The sequence below is a fragment of the Eptesicus fuscus genome, chromosome 7, assembly GCF_027574615.1.
Source record: "Eptesicus fuscus isolate TK198812 chromosome 7, DD_ASM_mEF_20220401, whole genome shotgun sequence".
Lineage (NCBI taxonomy): Eukaryota > Metazoa > Chordata > Mammalia > Chiroptera > Vespertilionidae > Eptesicus > Eptesicus fuscus.
The window spans coordinates 59,875,458-59,897,248 of NC_072479.1; the positions used below are offsets into that span (position 1 = coordinate 59,875,458).

The 21,791-nt window shown below is 49.5% G+C and overlaps 2 protein-coding genes, 1 long non-coding RNA gene and 1 pseudogene across 7 annotated transcripts in view; 2 read left to right on the forward strand and 2 right to left on the reverse strand.

Moving 5' to 3' along the window:
* Positions 1 to 1,701, reverse strand: part of SPATS2 (spermatogenesis associated serine rich 2) — a 98,058-nt gene extending 96,357 nt beyond the window's left edge. Inside the window, exons 1-2 of one of the 2 annotated variants that reach the window (XM_054719105.1) lie at positions 1,582 to 1,701; positions 694 to 779 (exon numbers count right to left, since the gene is read on the reverse strand). In XM_054719105.1, the coding sequence (XP_054575080.1) occupies positions 694 to 751 (58 nt within the window). In that variant the 5' untranslated portion in view covers positions 752 to 779; positions 1,582 to 1,701. Of the gene's footprint in view, positions 1 to 693; positions 780 to 1,581 lie in introns of those variants that run through there. The other variant, XM_054719106.1, reaches the window with a different exon arrangement.
* An 8,423-nt stretch (positions 1,702 to 10,124) lies between these two features.
* Positions 10,125 to 10,538, forward strand: LOC103285269 (40S ribosomal protein S26-like; annotated as a pseudogene).
* Positions 10,470 to 16,542, reverse strand: DNAJC22 (DnaJ heat shock protein family (Hsp40) member C22). Of its 4 annotated transcripts, none has more exons than XM_054718463.1 (4): positions 16,332 to 16,542; positions 14,385 to 15,340; positions 13,065 to 13,246; positions 10,470 to 10,541 (listed from the first exon to the last, which is right to left on the reverse strand). In XM_054718463.1, exons 2-3 carry the CDS (start codon positions 15,222 to 15,224, stop codon positions 13,067 to 13,069), a joined length of 1,020 nt encoding a protein of 339 aa, XP_054574438.1. In that variant the 5' UTR covers positions 15,225 to 15,340; positions 16,332 to 16,542; the 3' UTR covers positions 10,470 to 10,541; positions 13,065 to 13,066. The 4 variants fall into 4 exon arrangements, with proteins under 4 accessions (XP_054574438.1, XP_054574439.1, XP_028000112.2 ...); XM_054718464.1 differs by lacking the exon at positions 10,470 to 10,541 and adding an exon at positions 11,594 to 11,648; XM_028144311.2 differs by lacking the exon at positions 10,470 to 10,541 and having other exon boundaries at positions 12,784 to 13,246.
* Positions 16,543 to 18,150: 1,608 nt separating this feature from the next.
* LOC114231115 (uncharacterized) lies at positions 18,151 to 21,038 on the forward strand. The gene is made up of 2 exons (XR_003617088.2): positions 18,151 to 18,315; positions 20,251 to 21,038. It is a non-coding gene; the product is annotated as an uncharacterized LOC114231115 (long non-coding RNA).
* Positions 21,039 to 21,791: the final 753 nt, after the last annotated feature.

Sequence of the window (21,791 nt, forward strand, 5' to 3'; positions counted from 1 at the left end):
GATTCAATTAAATGAGATAATGTATGCAAAATAATCTTAGCACCTTGCCTAGCCCACTGAAAGAGGTCAATAAAGAGCCATATTATCATTAATGAGGACACTGCACTCACTCTTTGCTTTGTTCAGTTTTTATAACATAGAAGGAAAGTGACAATTTACATAATTATTTTTGGACCTTTATAAAGTGGCCTAATGCTACTAGCTGAAAAATAAATATAAACTGATGAATTCCCAGAAATCTTGGATGAGTCAGCAAAACTTAATACCCAACAAATAAAAAGCTTAACGTGGACTATTTATGAACACAGAAAGGTAACTAGTTTCAAAACCAGCAATCTTGTACCTCATACCATTCATTCAAAATTTAGTCTGGAAATCCAAGTTATCAAGGAAATACTTCCCCACAATATTTTCAAATAAGGTGATTTTCAAATCACCTTCATTCAAACTGGAAAATATGAGGCAGCCTGATAATTTGAAATCAGCATCAAGATTTTGAGGCAGCACCCAAGCTCTCTCACGAACATAAAACCAGTAGCAGATGGTACATGAACATTTCTCAGCGAGAAACTGCAATTCTAAACAAAGTACAGATAACTCGATTTTATCGAGGCTATTCATCACCTTTTGGTCTAAATGAAAACAAACTCTTGGTTCCCTCTCAAACACCATGAACTCTGCATTATCACTGACCTGACTCAAAAGCATAGATAGATGCCGGTTTCTGGCGATCTGTCCTCTCCTGCTTCATTAACCACAGGTAAAATACGTACTGTAACCTGAGCAGAGGAGACATAATTATTACAGGTATGCTTTATCAATGAAACGGACTATCAATGACAACCAAATTACTAAAAGAGCAGCTTGTCCTCCTTAGCAGAGGGACAAGCCTGAGAAAGATCCACCTTCTAAAATAACCCAATCATCCTGGATGAATTAGGAGAACTCTGGTCCACCTCCCCTACCCTCTCCAACTAGATCTACCCTCTGATTTAATTCAAGCCCAAACCACATCTAGTTCATTTCTCTGCCCCACTTCGCATAATTTTCCGTTCTCTTCCACCCTCCCAATTCCAAGAATGCTCTTTTATTCCCCCCTCAATTCCGAAATTGCTCTTCTATCTCTTATTTTCAAATCCCACTTTTGCCCCAAATCTTAAGGACCTCCGGCACTCATGCAGATGACCTTACGCATTCCCACTGCATTCCCACTTCATTGTACTTCCACTCCCAAATAACCCATCTTTTCCATTATTTTCCATCTCTCCTTGTTTCTTAAAATCCGATACCCCACACACGGTCACACCAGAGAACTCCCTCACCCCATTGTTTCCCCGGCCTAAGCCTCTGGAAACACCCCAACTCCGACCGGTGTGCTTCGGCCCGCCCCACTGACCCCAAACACCTTTCACCATCTGGGCACTCCAAGTCCCAAGGGCTCACTTCCCCCTCTCCTCCGTACCCAACCCCCAACAACTACTCTTTCCCCCGTGCCCTCCCTCGAGCCCGCTCTCAGTTCCTCAGCGCTCCCTTCATCCTTCACCAACGCCCCCCCTCCGCACCTAGCATGCTCAGCCTCACCTCCGCCGGGCCCCCGCAGTCGCCGTGTCCCCCCAGTTCCGGGCTCCGCGTCCCGGACGCTCCCGGGTCTGTGAAGAGGAAAGCAGCTCCGCCGCCGCCTCCTTCGCCTCTTCTAGAGCCGCCGCCGTCGCCGCCGCGCTCCTCCCCCAACTCTCCCAGAGCGGGACGCCGCCCCGCCCCCTCCCGCCCCTTTCCCCGCTCCCCTCCTCGGCCGGCCCGCGGGCTGGGAATCGCAGTGGCGGCTAGGGGCCGGCGCGCCTGCGGATCCACGCCGACCTCGCCCGGGCTCGAGCAGCGCGCCCCGCCCGGAAGCCCGCTCGGGCGCGTGCGCGCCAGCCAGCCAGCGCGCAGGGCGCGTACTCGCGCCGGCGCGAACCCGGCGCGCGAGTGGGAAGGCGGCGGGGTCGAGGCAGGGTTCGCGTTACCGTTACCGTCGTGACCGGGCCCCTCGCGCCTGAGTTGAGGCGGCCCGGCCTCGCCAGGGGTTGGGATTACGGGGAAGGGAAAGGGCTGGAGGAGTAGGTCGGAAGCAAACTAGGTAGAAGTGGGGACGGGTGGAACGCAAGCTTGCGTCCCCAAGCAGAACTGCCGGGGCCCAGACCGAGCGGGCGGCGTGGGGGTGGGGGACCGCGCTCTGGTAGTGCAGCGCCCGAGCTGGAAATGCCGGAAAGAACCGAAACTCTCCCGGAGGCAGCCGAAGGCGGGCGCCTCGAGGGGCACCACGCGAGGGTTTTTTTCTCTCTAGGTTCTGGCCCGGACTTGATCTCTCAAGTCGCCCTCCCTTTCGCCTCTCACGTCTCCGCCCCGTGAGTTTTCCACCGCTTTCCCCTTCGCCTGCTTCCAGACCCAATTTTTTACAAAAGGCCAGTTAAGAGCCACCAGCGGCGGGAAACCGGGAGGTCCGGATTTGGTGGCCGCTCAGCCTCCCGGGAGGCCGGTGGGGGGTGGGACGGGGTGGAGGCGCCGCCCAGGCCTGGAGCGCTGAAACATCCCGAACCAGGCGGAGGTTCTCGACCCCAGCCACAGGCCCTCGACGCACTGCCCAAATACTTGGCCGAGTCGGTGTTCTGGTCTCAGCTGCCTGCATCCTCCTCGTCGGCTGCGGTCTGTCTCACCGCCCGTCGAATCTTTCTGTTAAATAGCCCTCTGTCTTCGTGGTCAGATTCCCAACCTCCCCAAGGCCAGAACCACCGTTCATATCTGTGCACGACCTAGCCAATGTCCTGCATGGGTGAAGCGCTCACCCCGCTGGTCAGCCGCCGTTTAGGAGCGGCTATAGGCTGGGAATTTAGATAATCGGCATTTTAAACAATTAATCAGGCCCTGTCGGGGTAGCTCAGTTGGTTAGAGCATTGTCCCGACACACCAAGGTTGTGGGTTCTATTCCCAGTCAGGGCATAGACAAGAAGCAACCAATGAATGCATAAATAAGTAGAACAACAAATTGATGTTTCTCGTGTCTCTCTCCCTTCCTCTCTCTAAAATCAATAAATAAAAATTAATCAGAATCTATCCTTGTGTTTTTATCTTTTGAGGTCAAAGCCTAAGGGGCTCTAGACAAACCTGAGTGTGTGTGAATGTGTATAGCCACAGGCACGATGCAGTTTTGGTCTCCACATATTTGTTATTTATTGCAGTTGCAGTACACGTTATGGAGTAATATATCTCTACGAAGTCATCTAGGCCTTTGGTTTTAAACTTTGTATGGGGTAGAGAGTCAAAAATACCCTGGAACCCACTGACCCCTGGTTAATAATGCCTAATCTAATGCAACCATATCATTTACAGATCTAAAGAAACAGAAAAGTCATCCAACGAGTTAGTGCACTAAGCCATGTGTTGCTCCTATTGGATATGCTTTCAAAGATTCAAATAGAAATTGACAGCCGAAACCGGTTTGGCTCAGTGGATAGAGCTTCAGCCTGCAGACTGAAGAGTCCCAGGTTCGATTCCGGTCAAGGGCACGTACGTTGGTTGCAGGCACATCCTCAGTGGGGGTTGTGCAGGAGGCAGCTGATCGATGTTTCTCTCTCATCGATGTTTCTAACTCTCTATCCCTCTCCCTTCCTCTCTGTAAAAAATCAATAAAATACATTTTTAAAAAAAAAGAATATCATATTCGCCCTGGCCAGTAGTTCAGTGGTTAGAGCATTGGTCGAAGCACCAAAGGGTCTCGGGTTCCATTCCCTGTCAAGATCATGTACCTGGGTTGCAAGTTCGATCCCTGGCCCCAGTCGGGGCACATTCAGGAAGCAACAACTAATCAATGTGTCTCTGTCACATTGACGTTTCTCTCTCCCCCTCCCTCCTTCCCTTCCACTCTTTCTAAAATCCAATGGAAAAAATATCCTCGGGTAAGGATTAATAAAACAAATAAACAAGGGAATATCATATTTTATAGATCTCCTTCAAGGGAGAATTGAGTGTGGTTGAAAGGTACATTTTGCTAAGTCCCTGGGGTGGCAGTAGGTAAGGGTAAGCTCCTTCCAAAGATTTTACTCAAAAAATAGCCCTCCAGCCTAGTCATTGTGGCTCCATGGTTGAGCGTTGACCTATGAATCAGGAGGTCACAGTTCAATTCTCAGTCAGGGCACATGCCCAGGGTTTCAGGTTCGATGGCCGGTAGAGGGCATGCAGGAGGCAGCTAATCAATGGTTCTCTCCCATCATTGACTCTCTCCCTCACGCTCTCTGAAATCAATAAAATTATACACACACACACACACACTAATAAAAGAGAAACATGCAAATTGACCGTACCTCCGCTACGCCCACAAGCCATGCCCACCAGCCAATCAGGAGTGAGTATGCAAATTAACCCAACCAAGATGGCAGCAGCCACAGAGCTGGAACGAGCAGGAGGCTTGGGTTGCCCCAGCAATGGAGGAAGCCAAGCTTCCCGCCCGCCCTGGCCGGCCCTGGCCTCTGCTCAAGGCTACAAAGTTTCAATTATAGAAGATAAATAAATCCTAGATACTTGCTTCCAAGCTGGCCAGGGCCTCCGCTCAAGGAGGTGCTGGAAAAAAAAAAAAAGGAGGGGCTGGGAGCTTGGGTCACCAGGGGGTGATCAGGCCAGGATGGGACGGCAGTTGTGGATGATCTGGCTAGTGGGGGGGGGGGGGGGAGGGCGGGGCCATTGGGGGTAAGCAGACCAGCAAGGGGGCCAGTTGGAGGTGATCAGGACAGCAGGGGGGGGGGCCAGTTTGGAGTGAGCAGGCCAGCAGGGGGGCAGTTGGAGGCGTGCAGGCCAGTGGGGAGGGAAGGTGGGGGCAAGCAGGCCAGTGGGGAGGAAAGGTGGGGGCAAGCAGGCCAGCAGGGGGGGCAGTTGGGGGTGAGCAGGCTGGCACAGGGGGCAGTTGGGGGCGAGCAGGCCAGCAGGCAGAGTGGTTAGGGGCAATCAGGCAGGCAGGCAGGCAGGCAGGTGAGCAGCTGGAGCCAGCAGTCCTGGATTGTGAGAGGGATGTCCAACTGCCGGTTTAGGCCCAATCCCTGTAAACCAGCAATAGGACATCCTTCAAGGGGTCCCAGATTGGAGAGGGTGCAGACTGGGCTGAGGAACACCCCCCCCCCCCATGCACGAATTTCATGCACCGGGCCACTACCACTAGTGTGTGTGTGTGTGTGTGTGTGTGTGTGTGTGTGTGTGTGTATGGGTTTTTTTGTTTTGTTTTTTTTAAATAGCCCTTCCAAGGAGGATGGATCCCATAGAGCATATGTCTTGCTGACTGGGGTTTGCAAGTACCCCTACTGCAACTCATGGTTCACCTTTGCCCTTTCTCCATGCAGCACTCTACCTCTCTAAAAAGACATTGAACAAATGTCTCAAAAATACTCTGAAGCATTGGACTGCGGAACGAAGCGTCCCGCATTCGATTCCGGTCAAGGGCACATGCCCGGTTTCGGCTCAATCCCCAGTTGTGGGTATGTGAGAGTCAGCCAATCAATGATTCTCATCATTGATGTTTCTATCTCTCTCTCCCTCTCCCTTCCTCTCTGAAATCAATAAAAATATATATTTTTTTAAAATACTCTTTGGAACTTGGTTACAAAGATTAATTTTATCATTGTTGTATATACTACCTATACATTTTTCATTTTGTATGCTATACTTCACAGTAAAACAAAGTGAACGTTGCCTTCTTTGAAATAATTGCAAATTGTTTACAATCTATAAATTATATGGGAGGAAAAGAAATGATGTAATAAATTCCACATAATTCTTGTGACCTACTCTGAAGAAAACAAACCAAAAAACACCAAATTTCTGAAATTATTAGAATAACTTCTAAGGCTTACAAAAGAAGATCATTTTGAAATAACATCCATATGTCTCAGCTCAGCCTTAAGGAAATTCATTTACCCCAGGTTACCTAATGATTGAGTGGCAAAACTAGAACTAAGAATAAATTATGACATAATCTTCACTTTGGCAGATATATTCTGCAGATATTAACCTGACCTAATTTGATATGTTTCAAATAGATCCTGGAGATGAGAACTTTTCTTGTGTTTTTATTTTAAGTTGGTATTTTGTATCTGAAATGATTGATTGCCACATTCCATGTTTTTATGATGAAGAAAAAAAAGCTCAAGTTAAACAATAATCTGAGAGACTTAAAATTTTTACTCATTATTTTGGAGACTTGATAATCAATGACTAACTGAGGAACATGATTTTTCAAAGTCTCTGTTGACTAAAGATAAGGCTACAAGCCACAGCAAGCACAAAGACTAGTACACTCATAAGGGTGTACTTTCTCCTTTGCTTGGACTACTTCTAATACCTAAGAATATTCATATTGGCAGTCCAAACTGTGTGTCTTAGAAAATTAGTTTCATGGGATGCTAAATAGATGTTATCTGAAAAAACTGTTCCAGATCCAAATAAGTTTAGGAAACACTAGTCAAAATCAAGTTGAACTGCTTGCTTTACTTCTCAGAGCATTTGATATGGTAATGTGATTTGCTAATATTGAAGGGAATGCACTATATAGTATGCAGCTTTCCCCCAAGGAAACTTAATTCTCCCAGGAGACTTTTGTACAGGGCTAATGTTTCTTTGATCATCCATCTATAAAGTTCTATTACAGGGTTTTGATTAGGTTGGCACTTCCCATTTACAGAGAACAAAACTGAGGTCCAAAGACCTGGGTCAGATATCCAAATTCTGTTGTGTATCAGATGTTTAGAGCTGGAAAAGGCCTTAAATTATCAAAGGTTAACTTGTTACATTGCAAAATTAGTGGCAATATGTCAGAACCAAAACTCAGATTTTAAACACCAATTCAGTGAGAGTGCCTTGCAGGTTCATCAAAAACTTGAATTTAATCATTGGTGAATTTATTTCTATGTGCAATATATATAACTAATACTGCTTTTTTGTAAGTTCATTCATGGAATTTCAGCATACTCTTTCATTTATACAGTCTGTTACCATTTTATAAAAATTGATAATGCTTCTGTATACTTTTTTTGGTTTATAAACTGCTCTCAAGACATTGTCTTATTTTATTGTCTCAACATCCCTGTGATGCAGGCATCATTATCCCCATGTAATAAATGAGGAAACAGGCTTTAAATTGTTAAATAACAAGTTAACACACTTAGTATATGTTCTATTAGTTAAATTGGGCGAAGATGACCCATTCCTTTAAGAGGCTTTGGCATAAGACTTACAAACACGAGATGGAATGATTATATGGCAACATGTAAGAAAATGCTAGATAGAATGGTACAAAATTGACAAGAATGCTGAAGGAATTCAAGGAAGAAAGATTACTGGAGCTGGAATTAATCAGTGAAGGCATCATTTAGGAATAAACCTTAAGCTGGATCATAAAAGAAATGTAAGATTTCAATTAGCAGCAAGAAAATTACAGGAAAGAAGAGTGACATCAGCAAAGGCATTAACATGAGAACAAGAAACACACAAGGAAAAAGAATTTGAGTTTGAAGGGAGATGAGTCTGAAAGGATTCGTCTCTTAACTGTGCAAGAAAAGTCCACTCCTAAGAGACAATGGGTTTCCAGTCAATTAATATAAAATGATATGGCACCATTTGCAGTTAATTGCTTTCCAACCCAAATTATACAGAAGAGCAGTAAATGTACACTCTCTGCTATGGACTCCAGGAATGAAAAGGAGAAAGAAACAAGAGAGGCCAAGTCTAAACTGGTGGTTATGGGTATAGAAGAAAAGGTGGGGGAGTAACATGAGCCTTATTGGCCCTCAGATCTGTGACTGGGAAACATGAATAGAACACATTAAAATGCCACCCCCCCATACTCTTCTCATTCCTTTCTTGCTACTAATTCATCTGAAAGGTGCCTGACCTATTAACGCTAGGAAAAAAATGTCCTTTTAGGTTGTTGTTCCCTACAACCTTTCTCAGCCCAGAAATGAGACTAAAGTCTGTCACAGACTGAGTTAAAATTAGTCCCTTCCTATTTTCCCACACAAGGCACTGCTTTGTTCTGTTGAAACTTGTCAGGTTTAAATCCAGAAAAGGTCTTGCTTAAATGTATAATAATTTGCAAATAAGTAGATGGACTCGGAAAGGATGGGTGAGAAGCGAGGAGAAAGGAGAGAATTGGGAGGAAAAGAAAAAGGAAAATAAAAAGAGCAACAAACCATTGAAATGAAATCTCATTTAGCTGAAACCCCATGTAATTTTCTGCTTTTGTTGTTCAAAACCCACTTTACCAAAACGAACAAAACCAGTTAGTTGAACAAGTTTCAATCCCTTGCAGTGACTAAAAGAAAGAGATGGCAAGGAACAGAAAGAAAAAAAAAAAAAATCTCAGCTTCTCAGGGTGTCAACTACAAAAGCCAAAGCAGTGGCATGAAATGTGTGTTCAAGCAAAGAAACCTCTAACATGAAATACACTGCCCCAGAGTCCCCTAGGGCTGTGGCCGGCAAACTGCGGCTCTCGAGCCACATGCGGCTCTTTGGCCCCTTGAGTGTGGCTCTTTCACAAAATACCATGGCCTGGGTGAGTCTATTTTGAAGAAGTGGCGTTAGAAGAAGTTTACGTTTAAAAAATTTGGCTCTCAAAAGAAATTTCAATCGTTGTGCTGTTGATATTTGGCTCTGTTGACTAATGAGTTTGCCGACCACTGCCCTACGGGATCAAATGACAACTAGAAAACATGCTTCAATTGGAGCTTTCCCTGAATAACACCCAAATCCAACTTCACAGTTGCTCTCTCCTTCCCCTCAAGTGGTAATGAACTCTGGTAATAAACCTGCTATGGAGGTGCCACTATCAGATCCTAAAAGAAGTGAAGGTACATATTTTACCCTTGTAACAGCCTTAAGGCGCCATCTGCAGTTCTCAGCTAAGACTGCAATAAACCCACACCTTATAGCTTGTTAGGATCAACCACTAAAGAAAAAAGAAAACAAAGAAATACAAAATTCATGTCAGAGAGTCCTCAGAAGCACTGGGTTATAGAGTAGATACAAACATAGGTTTGAAACATAGTGCCTAGGAAAATATCTAAGGGACTTATTGGCTATAAGCTCCATGAGCAATGAGAAAAAGCTAATAAATTCTTAGGCTGCTTGATTTAAAGGATGATATATTGTCCAGACCTTGGGAACTTAATAACCCCACAGTACCCTGTCCTGTCTGTACACATCTGAGAATTGCATTTAGTTCTGGGCACCACAATTTCAAAGCAATATTGACAAGAGCCATAAAAATGTTCATACCTTTTGACCCAGTAATCCCACCCATGGGAATTTATTCTGAAATAATTCAAGAGAATAGATGAATTAGAAACATGAAGATATTGATGCAGCATTCTTTATAACAAAAATACATATTAATAGCATAAATGTCTCCCAATAAAGGGAATATTATACAGCATTAAAATATTATTATTTGAAAAAAAAGATGAATCTTGAAAACATAAGAAAGAAGCCAGACACAAAAGGAGATAGTGTATGATTCCATTTGTATAAAATGTCCAATACAGGCAAATCTATAGAGACAGAAAGTAGATTAGTAGTTGCTAGGAGCTGGCAGGGAAGAATGGAGAGTAATTGCTAATGAGTATAGAGTTTCTTTTTAGGATGGTAAAAATATTCCTGAATTACATAGTGTTGGTGTTTTCACAACCTTATGAATATACTAACACCCGCTAAATTGTATAGTTTAAAAGGCTGAATTTTATGGCATGTGAATTACATCTCAATAAAATATATATATGAAGTCTTCATAGTAATATACATAAATGCTCCTGATTCCAGGAGCGGGATAAAACAGTATAAAATTATATTCCCGATATGATTCAATCATGTAAATTTAATTATGTAAGTTTATGGATGAGGATGGAAGAGATTATGAATAAATGAAAACAGACAGTTTGATAGAGGTGGATTTTTTATTGGGGGTGGTGGTGACCATTATATTGTCCTATGAGCAGATATTTTATTTTCTTCCCAAGACAGTATCCACAAGAGGGCACACAGCAGATGACAAACAAACCATTTAACATAAGTTTGGGCTGAAAAGACCCCAGAATCCAGTGTTGAAAACAATCTTAAAAGTCTTCTAACTCTCTCGGGTCCTCGTTTCCAAGATGACCAAGAAAAGAAGGAATAACGGTCGTGCCAAAAAAGGCCGAGGCCATGTGCAGCCTATTCGTTGCACCAACTGCGCCCAAGGACAAGGCCATTAAGAAGTTTGTCATTCGAAACATAGTAGAGGCCGCGGCCGGCCGTTAGGGACATCTCCGAAGCCAGAGTCTTCGACGCCTATGTGCTTCCCAAGCTGTGTGTGAAGCTGCATTCCTGTGTGAGCTGTGCCACTCACAGCAAGGTAGTCGGGAAGCGTTCTCGTGAAGCCCGGAAGGACCAAACACCCCCTCCCCGATTTAGACCTGCGGGCGCCGCCCCACGGCCTCCCCCAAAGCCCATGTGAGGAGCTGAATCTTTACAGAGTGAAGAGAAGTTCTCTGGGGGAAAAATAAATGGAAATTGTACTTTTAAAAAAAAGTCTTCTTAGTCCAACTTCCTCACACTATAAGGAAAAAAAACTGAGGCCTAGAGTGATGAGGTGACTCATCAAAGTCAGCTGACCAGTCATGCAAGAGGCAGAAGCAGAACCCCATTTCATCACTTCTCCATCTGTGCTCTTTCTAATAAACTACAGTGTTTCCTTAAACAATGTGATGTTTAATGTGGAAAAGGGAATATTTAGAGGGATATGACCTAAAGGGCAGGTTCTCATCAAGAAAGGGCTTTTTATTTTATTGACTTAGAGAGGAAGGGAGAGAGAGAGAGAGAAACATCAATGATGAGAGAGAATCATTGATCAGCTGCCTCCTGCATGCCTCCCACAGCGGATAGAGCCCACAACCCGGGCATGTGCCCTGACCGGGAATCAAACCATGACCTCCTGGTTCAACCACTGAGTCATACCCGTAGGGCTGTTTTTTGTTCTTTGTAGCAAAAGATGGCTAATCTAGAAAGAAATTACAACCCTACCTGGTTTGGTTCAGTGGAGAGAGCGTTGGCCTGCAGACTGAAGGGTCCAAGGTTCAATTCTGGTCAAGGGCACATGCCCAGGTTGTGCCCTCGATCCCCAGTAGGGGTGTGCAGGAGGCAGCCGACCAATGGTTCTCTCTCATCATTGATGTTTCTATCTCTCCCTTCTTCTCTAAAATAAATAAAATATATTTTAAAAAGAAAAGAGAAATAAATTACAAGGAAATTAATTTCAGTTAAATAAAAGAACAACTTAACTATTACAGATATTCAAAAGGTGGGAAAGGAAGGAAAGTTCCTACTCAAAAAAAGCCAAAATTTTCATCTTTGAAGCAAGCTATTCTCGAGGCTCTGCATTGGATAGGTTCTTGAGGTAGAGGCCTTTTCAGTTCTCTTCCAACTCTTTTTAAAGGATCTATAAATTTTTTATTTGTGGCAATGGGAGAATACAAATTTACTGGATTTCATTAAATCAATTCAGGTAGAGACTAAGGAAGACTTCTTGCTTGCTAGTCTTCTTCTTATTATTATTATTTATTGTTGTTAATCCTCGCCCGATGATATCTTTCTATTGACTTTTAGGGACAGTGGAAGAGAGAGGGAAAGACAGAGAGAAACATCAATGTGAGAGAAACACACCCATTGGTTGCCTCCTGCAGGAGCCCTGACCAGGGCCCAGGCCAGGGAGGAGTCTGCAACCAAGGTACGTGCCCTTGACCAGAATTGAACCCGGGACCCTTAGGCCGACGGTCTATCCACCGAGCCAATCCAGCTAGGGCTGGGCTTTTTTTTTTTTTTTAATTTATAGAAAATAGTAGCCAAAATAATTCTACTTTTTAAATATATATATACTGCTCAGAATTAACTTCCAGAAAAAAAGGGGGGGAAAGTGTGAAAGATAACCACACATAAAAAAGAACAAGAAAGCTGGAGTAAAAGTATATAATTTTCACATCCTGTGCCTGGTCTCCAGTCATCCTGTGCATCCTGGACTGTTTCTTCCACATTTGGCTAGTATCTTGGGAATTAAGTAAGGCTCCTTTGAGATGCTCGAGATGCTGGCTCCCTAGAGTTTCCCCAAAGTCCCCATAAAGTCATATGAAATGTAAAATCATGAATTTTTCCATAAGTCCTCATAAAACAATCTCATCTATCCCTTCTCCAATATCCCAATGAACCCTATTTATACCTCATGTGACACTTAGTTCAAAAGACTGAATGAGGTGAACTTTGATATCTGTGTACCTGTGTTATCCTCAACCAGATTGTAAACTCCCCGGGAGCAAGGTGTTGTAGCTCAGAATCAGACACCAAGTTTGGGGGAGACCCGAGGTCAGCCAGTCCAACCACCCATGTAAAGTTTGAGGGCTCTCCACAATACTCCTCCAAGCAGAGGAGTCGGTAAGGGGGGAATACCCCCTACTCCACAGCAGCTTGTTCCTTCTTGGGGAAAGTGTAGCTCCTAGAAAGTTCTATAAATGGAACTAAAATATTTTCCTGAAATCTTAAAATTTAACATCAGTTTTACCCCTCAGTAATCCACAGAATTGATCAAATATTTTTTGTCACAGGATAACTTGTGAAATATTAAACCTTCATATTTTTCCTTCGATCTCCTAATCCAGTGCTTTGTACATTAAAAAAAAAAAAAAAAAGTTAAATAACCTTCCTCCCTCACTCATCAATGTTACCAAGAGTGGGATAAAGTGGTATAGTCTCTAAAAGATATTTTATTGATTTTATAATGTTTTTCATTTCACTATATGGTTTTAAGAAAAATAGGAATACAACAGCCAAGAACTCAGAAATTCAATACATAAATACATTTTCCCACCACAATAGCTTTCTCACCTATTTAAGGTTTTCTCATTCTCAACTACAAGCAGTTTCTTTGATGCTGTTGGGTGCCCCCTGTAGGCAAAGATAAGCTGGGACAAACTGCCCAGCTCTGCCAGGAAGAGTCCATCCTCAAAGGGGAATGTCCTTCTCACCTCTAGAATCCCCTGAGCTTCCTGGGCGGACTCAGGGCTTCGTATGCAGCCTGGATCTCCAGGAAGTGCCTCTGAGCCTCTTCTGTCTGGTGCGGGTTGTGGTCAGGGTGCCAGATCTTCACTAGCTCCCGATATCGCTGATGTATGTCTTCATTTGTTGCCCCTTCTAAGAGACCCAAAACCTTAGGGAAACAGAAGCTGACAAATTAGAATCCCATAAGCTGTGAGGGTCCCTGGGCCTTTCGCTGCTCCCTTCTTAAATCAGGCTGTGGTATCTCTGTGATTGGCTCCTACTTGACCTGAAAAAGGCCGAGAGCCTCACATTAGAATTCCAGCTCTGGATCTCATGGCAAGAACCAAAATTTGCTTTTAATCACAGCTGCCCATTTTCCAACCTAGAACTTCACATCCCTGACAGGATCTCCTTCTTGCAAGAGAAATAAGCATGTATGTCCACCAAGCTGACATGTACAAGAATGTTCATAGCAGCTTTATTCAGAATAGTCCCCTCCTGGAACCCAAATGTTCATTAACAACAGAGTGGATACATAAATTCTGGTATGTTCATATAAGGGGATACTATTTAACAAGAAAACAAGCGTTTTACAATTGTGTGCAACAGTATGAATAAATCTCACAGACATAATGTTGAATGAAAGCAGACACAAAAGAGTACATACTGAATGATCCACTTATATGAACTTCAAGATGGGCAAAACTAGCTCTAGCCAGTTTAGCTCAGTGGATAGAGCGTTGGCCTGCAGACTGAAGGGTCCCAGGTTCGATTCTGGCCAAGGGCACATGCCCGGGTTGTGGGCTTAATCCCCAATAGGGGGTGTGCAGGAGGCAGCCAATCAATGGTTCTCTCTCATCATTGATGTTTCTATCTCTCTATCCCTCTCCCTTCCTCTCTGAAATCAATGAAGAAATATATTTAAAAAAAGAATGGGCAAAACTAAACTATGGTAACAGAAGTCAGAATAGAGGTTACTTCCAAGGAAAGGATTATAGCTTGGGAGTGGGTAGGAGGGAACATTCTTAGGGATGGAATATTCCATCCTTTGATCTAAGTGATGGTTACATAGGTATATACATAAAATTAGTATACTTTCTATATGTTATGCCTCAATTAAAAGTAAATAAAATACACATATCCCCCCACACACACACTCACTCACTATTAGAGCCTCTGCACCTTCACAACCTAAAGAAACCAGGACACCCTCCCGCCTGACACAGCAGACATGAAAACAAGGGGCACCAGCTCCAATAAGGCTTCGTCTAACTCCCAGACAGGAATGCAAGGGCAGAAAGCCTCACCTGGTAAGCCAACTGACGCTTCTCATCCTGAAAACTGCGAACAAACTCATAGAGCTTCTCCCACTCCTGGAAGTAGCCGCTGCTGAAGCCATGATCCCCCACCAGCAGCCTCCAGACGCGGTAAGGCAGAAGGAGGACAGACTCCACGAGGCGGCCAAGGAGGGGGAAGAAGCTGAACCAACTCAGGAGGGAGCCAAGGGTCTCTGCCGCGTAGCTGAGGGTGGCAGCTGTGTTGCAGAGGGCGCTGTATGCTAGCGGGCCGGTGAAAGCAAGGTAAGCTAAGCCCAGGCGGTAGAGCCGCACACTGAGTGTCTCTGACACCACGGAAGCTTTGTAGCGGCGATGCTTCTGGGCTATGATGCTGGCCACCAAGCTGATGGGCAGAATAGCTATGGGGCGGCCATAGAAGACAGGGGAAGTGAGAAATGCTGCCCCTAGAGTGTTCTTAACGTCTGAGGTCTGGTTGCCAACAGCGGCCACCAGCAAGACTCCTAAGCCGACGGCCAGTGGGAGGCCCACAATATAGAAGCTGGCCATGAAGGAAAGGCTAATGAGAGCCACAAGGCCAAAATAGATGCCCACTACCATCTGGGCGGCAAAGCGAATGGGACTCACAGGGGGTGTCCCGCCTCTTGAACTCTGCCTCTGTCCTTGGGCTCTGTTGGCCTGAGCTACAAAGCCCGGGAGCTTCCAGAACTCCCAGAGCCAGCCCACCCCACCACCCCCCAGGGTAAGCATCCAGAGCAGCGCGTGGCTGTCCCTGCCCAGGTACAGGTGGTGGAGCCCAGCAGGGCCCCCTACAGCCCAGAGGACATAGGTCACCAGGAGCCCCTTGGCCATCCTTTAGGGAAAGTGTCTCAGAACAACTCCAGTGGCACCCGACTCTGCTCAGAGTGCAGAAATCTGTAGTCCTCTGTGAGAAGCACGGCCATCATAGCCAGCGTTATCCTTAGACCCTAGGAGGTAGGGGGAAAAGCAGCTTTAAGACTATATCCATGTCCCAACACAGTTACCATTTCTTCTTCCAATAACAGAGTCCAGAGTTTCCTGAGTGTCCCTGAAATGCTGGTTCTTCCATGCCCTTGAGTCTAGCACCTCATGTCTGTTTTTTAACAACCACAGCGACTCCAAATTTAGGAGAGAAAAATGTTTTCAATGCTTTCAGTAGCCCTGGATGGTTTGGCTCAGTGGATAGAGCGTCAGCCTGCGGACTGACGGGTCCCAGGTTCGATTCAGGTCATGGGCACATGCCTGGGTTGCTGGCTTGACCCTCAGTAGGGGGTGTGCAGGAGTCAGCCAATCAATGATTCTCTCTCATTATTGATGTTTCTATCTCTCCATCTCCCTCTCCCTTTCTTTCTGAAATCAATAAACATATATTTTTAAGAAAACAAACAAACCAAAAGCAAAATAAATGCTTTCAGCTGAGTAACTGAGAACTCAGAACAGGTACAAAAAAAAATCATAAGCTTACATTTTAGAGCTCCCCTGGGACCACTGACCTGGGGATGACTCCATGGGGAGTGGAGTGAATAAGTGTGAATAGGAGGCCCTTCTAAAGTTCCTACACATTTTGAAAGTTCCTGTCCCCCAATCCAACTCTGACTATGGCTGCCCTCCGACACTGACCCAAGGTTTTAGCCCTTCTCCAGCCTTCCAGCTCTCCAGGCAAAGAAATCTTCCCACAAGTCAAACATAAAAAAAGTCGTCAATTCCCTCCACTTAAACAGCTCTGGGAAACTGCATTTTGACCTGAAACCTGGTGCCCCACCATTCGGCCACCTCCTGCCAGGGCCGACTTGGAAAGTCTCTCCAAAGCAGCCATGAATCCCCAGAATATAAAACAAGATGCCAAAGTGTGCCTGCCGGTCTCTGCCCTCCCCTCTACTTAGAGTGGGACTCATGACCACCAGCCAGTCCCTGCTGGTCCCGCATGAGCGGCCGTACCTGGGTACCCCGGCTGCCAGGCGCATCTGATCTGACCAGTCATTTCCTTGGACCACAGCGTCAAAATGGCCCCTCACTCCGCTCCCACTTCCACCCAAATGGACTTTGTCTTTCTGTGTTTGCCGTGTCACGGAAGTCGGGTCCCTGGGGCCAGGCTCCTCCCCGAGGCCCTCCCCGGCCGCCTCTGGAACACCTCGAGCTCCTCTCGCCCGCCCTCTCGGGTAAAGTCAGTTTAAGGTTTTCTGGGCGAATCCAGCCTCCCCAGCTCCACGGGGTGGGCGAGTGCCCCGTCCAGGCCAGGCGCGCCAGCACCGCGGCACCGAAGCACCGCGGCCGCCAGGTGGCGCTGCCGCGTCCACAAGGGCCCTGCGGGTCCCCTGACACCTTGTGCTGTAGCCCAGGGGAAACAGCCCAGAACAGTCCCTTACAAACGCAAAAATAGGTCCTGGGTCGCCCCTTTCCACCCCACAAGTGGGAAGGTGACTTCCCCCTCACTTCAGGCTGCACTGTCCTCTCTCTCTACTTGTCCTTCAAGACTGCCTCGGATGGCTCCACTTCCAAAGCCTCTACCGCAGAAACACCCACAGACAGGCTGCAGAGAGGGACCCCCCAACACACACACACACACACACACACACACACACACACACACACACACACACGAGCTTGTCTCACTGCCCCGTTCCAGGCGTGTCACTCAGGGGTCACCACATCTAGGCCTGAGCCTGAGGCCTGAGGAGCCCAAGTCCGCTGCATCCCGGCAGCTATGGCGAAAGGGAGAACCAGGAGCAAAAAGGGAGGGACGTCCCACCAGGAACGCAAGGCCTTCCCCCCGCCTGGATGCTGGGACTGAGCTGGGAGGAAGGATGCCTTCGTTTCAGGAGCCTGGGCCCCCGTCCTGGTTCTGCGATGTGACCTTGGCCAAGTCACGCCGCTTCGGGGACCGTTTCCTCCTCTGCACAGGAAAAGCCTGGCTTTCCAAGGTCTCCCAGCCTGGATTTGGGGGTGGGCGGGGCGGGGCCCCAAAGCGTCTCGGGAGCCGCCAGCTGGGGTCGGGCCGGCCCGGGCGCTGAATAATGAATGAGACTTAATTGGGCCCGCGCTGCGCGGCGGTGCGCTAAGCTCCGCAAACACCGCCGCCGCCGCTGCACAAACAAACTAGCTTCGGGCGCGGAGAAAGGGGCGGAGAAGGCAGCGGTGGAGGGAGGTGGGGGGCGGCGGGGACAGAGGCAGGCCGCCCGAGTCCACGAGGCTGCGAAGGCCTCTGTGCGAGCCGGCTCCGGAAGCTGGGACTGGGGAGGGGAGGAAGCGGATTGTGTGGTGTGAGCCCGGGGCCCCAGGGCGACCCGAGCGCGAAGAAAAGATGGAGAAACGAGTGGCGGGCGGAAGAGAGGGGCGAAGCGAGCGAGGACAGGGCGCGCCGGGGAGGCCGGCGGCGGGGCGGGGGCGGGAGGAGAGCTGTAACCGAGGGGAAAGGGAAGAGCGATGGAGGAACAAGCGAAGGGAGGCGACAGGGGCCGGGAGAAGAAGAATTGGCTAAGAGTCAAGGAGAGGGATGGGAGGTGACCGGAATGAGAACGAGAGGGCGGCGGGGCGGGCGCCAGGCGCAGCTGCCTCCCCTCGGCCCGCCCCGGCGCGCTCTCCAGCCGCCCGCACTCACTTTGTCACAATTACGGGGCCGTCACTCGGCCCGGATTGTTTTCCCCAAATTGTTGTTCTGTAAACCGGCGCGGGGTGGGGAGTGGGGGGCTCCGACACACTGAAGTGGGGGCGAGGGTCCGCGCTGCGCGGGGGTGTGGGGGTGCATTTCCCCAAACGGACCCCGGGCAGGCAGGGGGGTTCCGAGGCCCACGCAGGACTCCGGCTGCTGCCCGTCGCGGATCCCGCTTTGAACCTCCCTGGTCCTTCTCGACCGCGCTGCCTCAGTTTCCCCAACTGGGAACTTCTTCGAGGACTGGGGGCGGGGGCGGCGGTGGAGGCAGGGGTAGGTTGGGGCCTAAACCTCCCTGCTCACTCGGTTCTTTTTGTTCTTCACTATCCCCGTCACAGGGAGGGGGCCATCTCTCCCAGCTCGGCCCCTCCGAGGGCTGGACGCCCACTCCCTGCCCGCCGGGCTCCGCGCCCCACGTCGCTTCGCCGTCCCTCAGTCCCACACGTATCTGTTGCGCGCCCACGGCGAGCCAGAGCCGCGCCGGCCTCCCCCCTCCCCCGCCACCCCCCACCCCTTCCCGGCCCGGCCGGCCTGTCGGCTTCGTGACAGCCGCCGCCGAAGCCCAGGCCCCGCGGGAGCGGCCGCGGAGGAGCCGCCGCATGGCTGGCTCCGGCACCGGCCTCCCTGGCGGCTCCAGGGGCAACGGAGGGTAGCGGCCGCTGAAGCGAAACCGGAGCCGGCCCGCAGAGTTGGCAGAGCTGGGCAGGGGAGGCGGGGAGCTCGGGGCGGGCGTCTGTCCGGGTCTCTAAGACCTGTCCTTCCGTTGCCTGGGGTCCCCCCCACCCCCAACCCCCCCCCAGGCCGGGACCCTGTCTGACTCCACGTGCCTGGGACGCGGTTGCATCCGGAGCTCCCTCTCCCCGTTCGCGTGATTTACACCCGCTCCGCGCTGCGGCCGCTTCCCAATCAGGAATATCGACCCCGGGTGGGGCCCCGGGCCGCATCGATCCCTCTAAGGCTCGGGATTTAAAAATGTCAAATTTGCCTTTTCCAGGAGGGCGGAGGGGGCGCGGGCCTGGAGAAGGGCAGTTGGGAGGGGGGCGGACAGCGGGGCATCGACCGGGCGCCTGTGCCCTGAATGAGAAGCGACCTGGCCGTGGCCCTGGCACTGCCGGCCCATCCGTGGGTTGCAGTAGCCACTGGGCGGGAGTAGGAAGGAAGTCCTACTCCCTCTCTTCATTCCAGTGAGGCCTCACCGTTGTCCTGGGGTATTCCCAGAGGGAGAAGCCCCAGAGGGACATAGAGACCACAAAATGTAGGGAGAGAAATTTGGCAAAGATCCCTAAAAGTGAAGACATGCAGCCCAGCCGGTGTGGCTCAGCAGTTGAGCCTCGACCCAGGGACCAAGCGGTCAGGGCACATGCCACAATTGCAGGCTCAATCCCCAGTAGGGGGCGTGCAGGAGGCAGCTGAACGATGGATGAGGTTTCTCATCTTTCACTGGTGTTTCTATCTCTCTATCCCTCTCCCTTCCTCTCTCTCTAAAAATCAATACAAACATATATATTTTTTTAAATGTCAAGACATGCCGACACAAGGAGGAGGGGTTGCAGGAACAAAGATATAGAGGGTCCAAGAAGTACCCTTGACATAAGGAAGAGCAAGGCAAAGGGAAGGTGGCTGAAAGACACACTGAACAAACGGAGATTCAGAATCACCCCAAATCTCTGTCCTGGAGACCAGGGAGATTCAGAGCTGGGGAGAAAGATCAACCTTTTGGTGTGTTTGAGAGTGGGTAGGAGAATGGAGACAAAGTCAGGTGATGAAAGTAATTAGGGATAGAAATTAGAATATGATTAGCATTATCCTCCCCAGGTGTCAACTAGTAACTGGACCTGAGATCCAAGGTAAGAATCCCAGGGGCCAATAGCCCAGGCCCCAAAGAGGTAGGCTGTCTTGGAGGTCTGATAGTCTGCCTCTTCCCTTCCTGAGATCCACCTCCTCCTCTCTGCTCACCACAGGCCTGGGGAAGCCAGAGGGTTGAGATCATATATTAAAGACTGTATATGTGATGGAGACTGTGTGTGGACTGTAGATAGCTGGTACTAACCACTTCCTCAGCAGCTGGGTCTCCAGACTTTGGGGGATAAATATCCACTACTTTCAGGAAGCGTGGGAAAAGGATGATGTTTGGGGTGGAGGCGGTGGAAGGGAGCAGTTGTCCAGACCTAGCATTCTCACAGGTAACATCTATCTTCCCAACCCCAGCAGCACACCTCAGCTGTCACCATGGACACTGCCATTTCCTGCAGAACTGAAGACAGAGACCTGACAGCAAGTGGCGTTGGGAGGGGCACAGACAGCAAGGAGCGGCTGCAGCTCATCCTCAGACATTCGAAGCTCGCTAACAAAAATCAGGCCGACACTTCGCTAACACTAACACACGCAATCACTGCCCCCCACGCGTGATCCACACCCATCGATACCTGTCACACACCACCTCTGTGTGCACAGACACGCACAGTTCCTCCCAGGTCAGACAAAAGCTTCTAGCCCTAAGGCCTGTCTACACCCTTTCTTGGCATCTCAGATCTGAAATCGCCTAACCTGAAGAGGGCTTAAGTCCCTGTCCCCGCTCTCCAAATTCCGCAACCAGGGCCAGCCCCAACAGCTGAGAGGCCACGCAGAAGTAAGTCAAGTACCAAGGTCGAGGCGAAGAACCGGGAGCTGACCAGGCGGAGGGGCTGTGAAACGCCTCCCTTACGCTCCCTCCTGCCACAGGCCTCTTCCCGGCACGTCCACGCGCGGCCCGCCCGGCCCGCCGCCCGCCTGTCAGAAGAGTAATGAATGCGCGCTCGGGGCCCGGGGCCCCCTCGGAGTCGTTCATCACTGCCAGCACCGCCCACCTCTCTGCCGCTCGCAGGGAGGGTTAACCGGTCCTGGCAGCGAGAGCCTCTCACCCCCCATCTCGACCACTAATTGTCAGATTGAAATGTTGATTTGTCAGCTGGAAGCTAGCGCCAAAGAATCCGCAGTAAAAGCGCGGACTCCTTGAACTTCCCCTCGGTTCTGTTCGGGTGGAAGGGCTGAATGTCACTTAAGAGATGGGGGATAGAAGCGCAGTACCATTCTATTCCGATAGGGGCGCACCAGGCCACAGACCCCGTTTCCCTACGGGGGCTCGTCCTAGGCGCAGTTCCATTCACACCGACGGAAGACCGACCCTAGACCTTCGGTCCCCCAGATTCCCAGCCGTGGGTGTCTGGGCCACCAGCCTCTAGTCTTTGCAGCTGGAGTCCCCGCTTCCTTACTGGAAGCCCCCCGGCAGGCGTTCCCCTGCCCGCCTTCAGGGAACGCCCGGGGCCATGTCCTGCCCTCTCTCCGCCAGGCGCTTCCAGTCGCCCTCAGCCCTTCTTCTCCCGCAGGACGCGCCCTGTTGCAGGTCCCCTCTCGCCCGGCCCCGGGCGCCTAGGCTGCAGCCCCAGCCCCGCCCGCTCCCCAGCCCGGCCCGGAGCTCTCCCGGCGGCCGGCTGAGTGACGGCGGTCGGCGATTATGCAGAGCGGGGAGCGGGGTGCGCCGCGGGCGGCTGCGCTGACCCTTCACATTTCCGATCCGCCGGGACCCTCATCCATCCGAAGCTGCTCTTTGTCTGGCCGCCTAATTGCCGGCGGACAGGATGGATGGTGGGACCGACAGCCACGGAATCCCTAATAAAGGCCGCGGCCGCCGGGGAGGGAGCGCGGGAAGGAGGGGGAGCAAGAGGGAAGGAATGGAAGGAGGTGGGAGGGAACGCCGGGCCGCGCCCGCC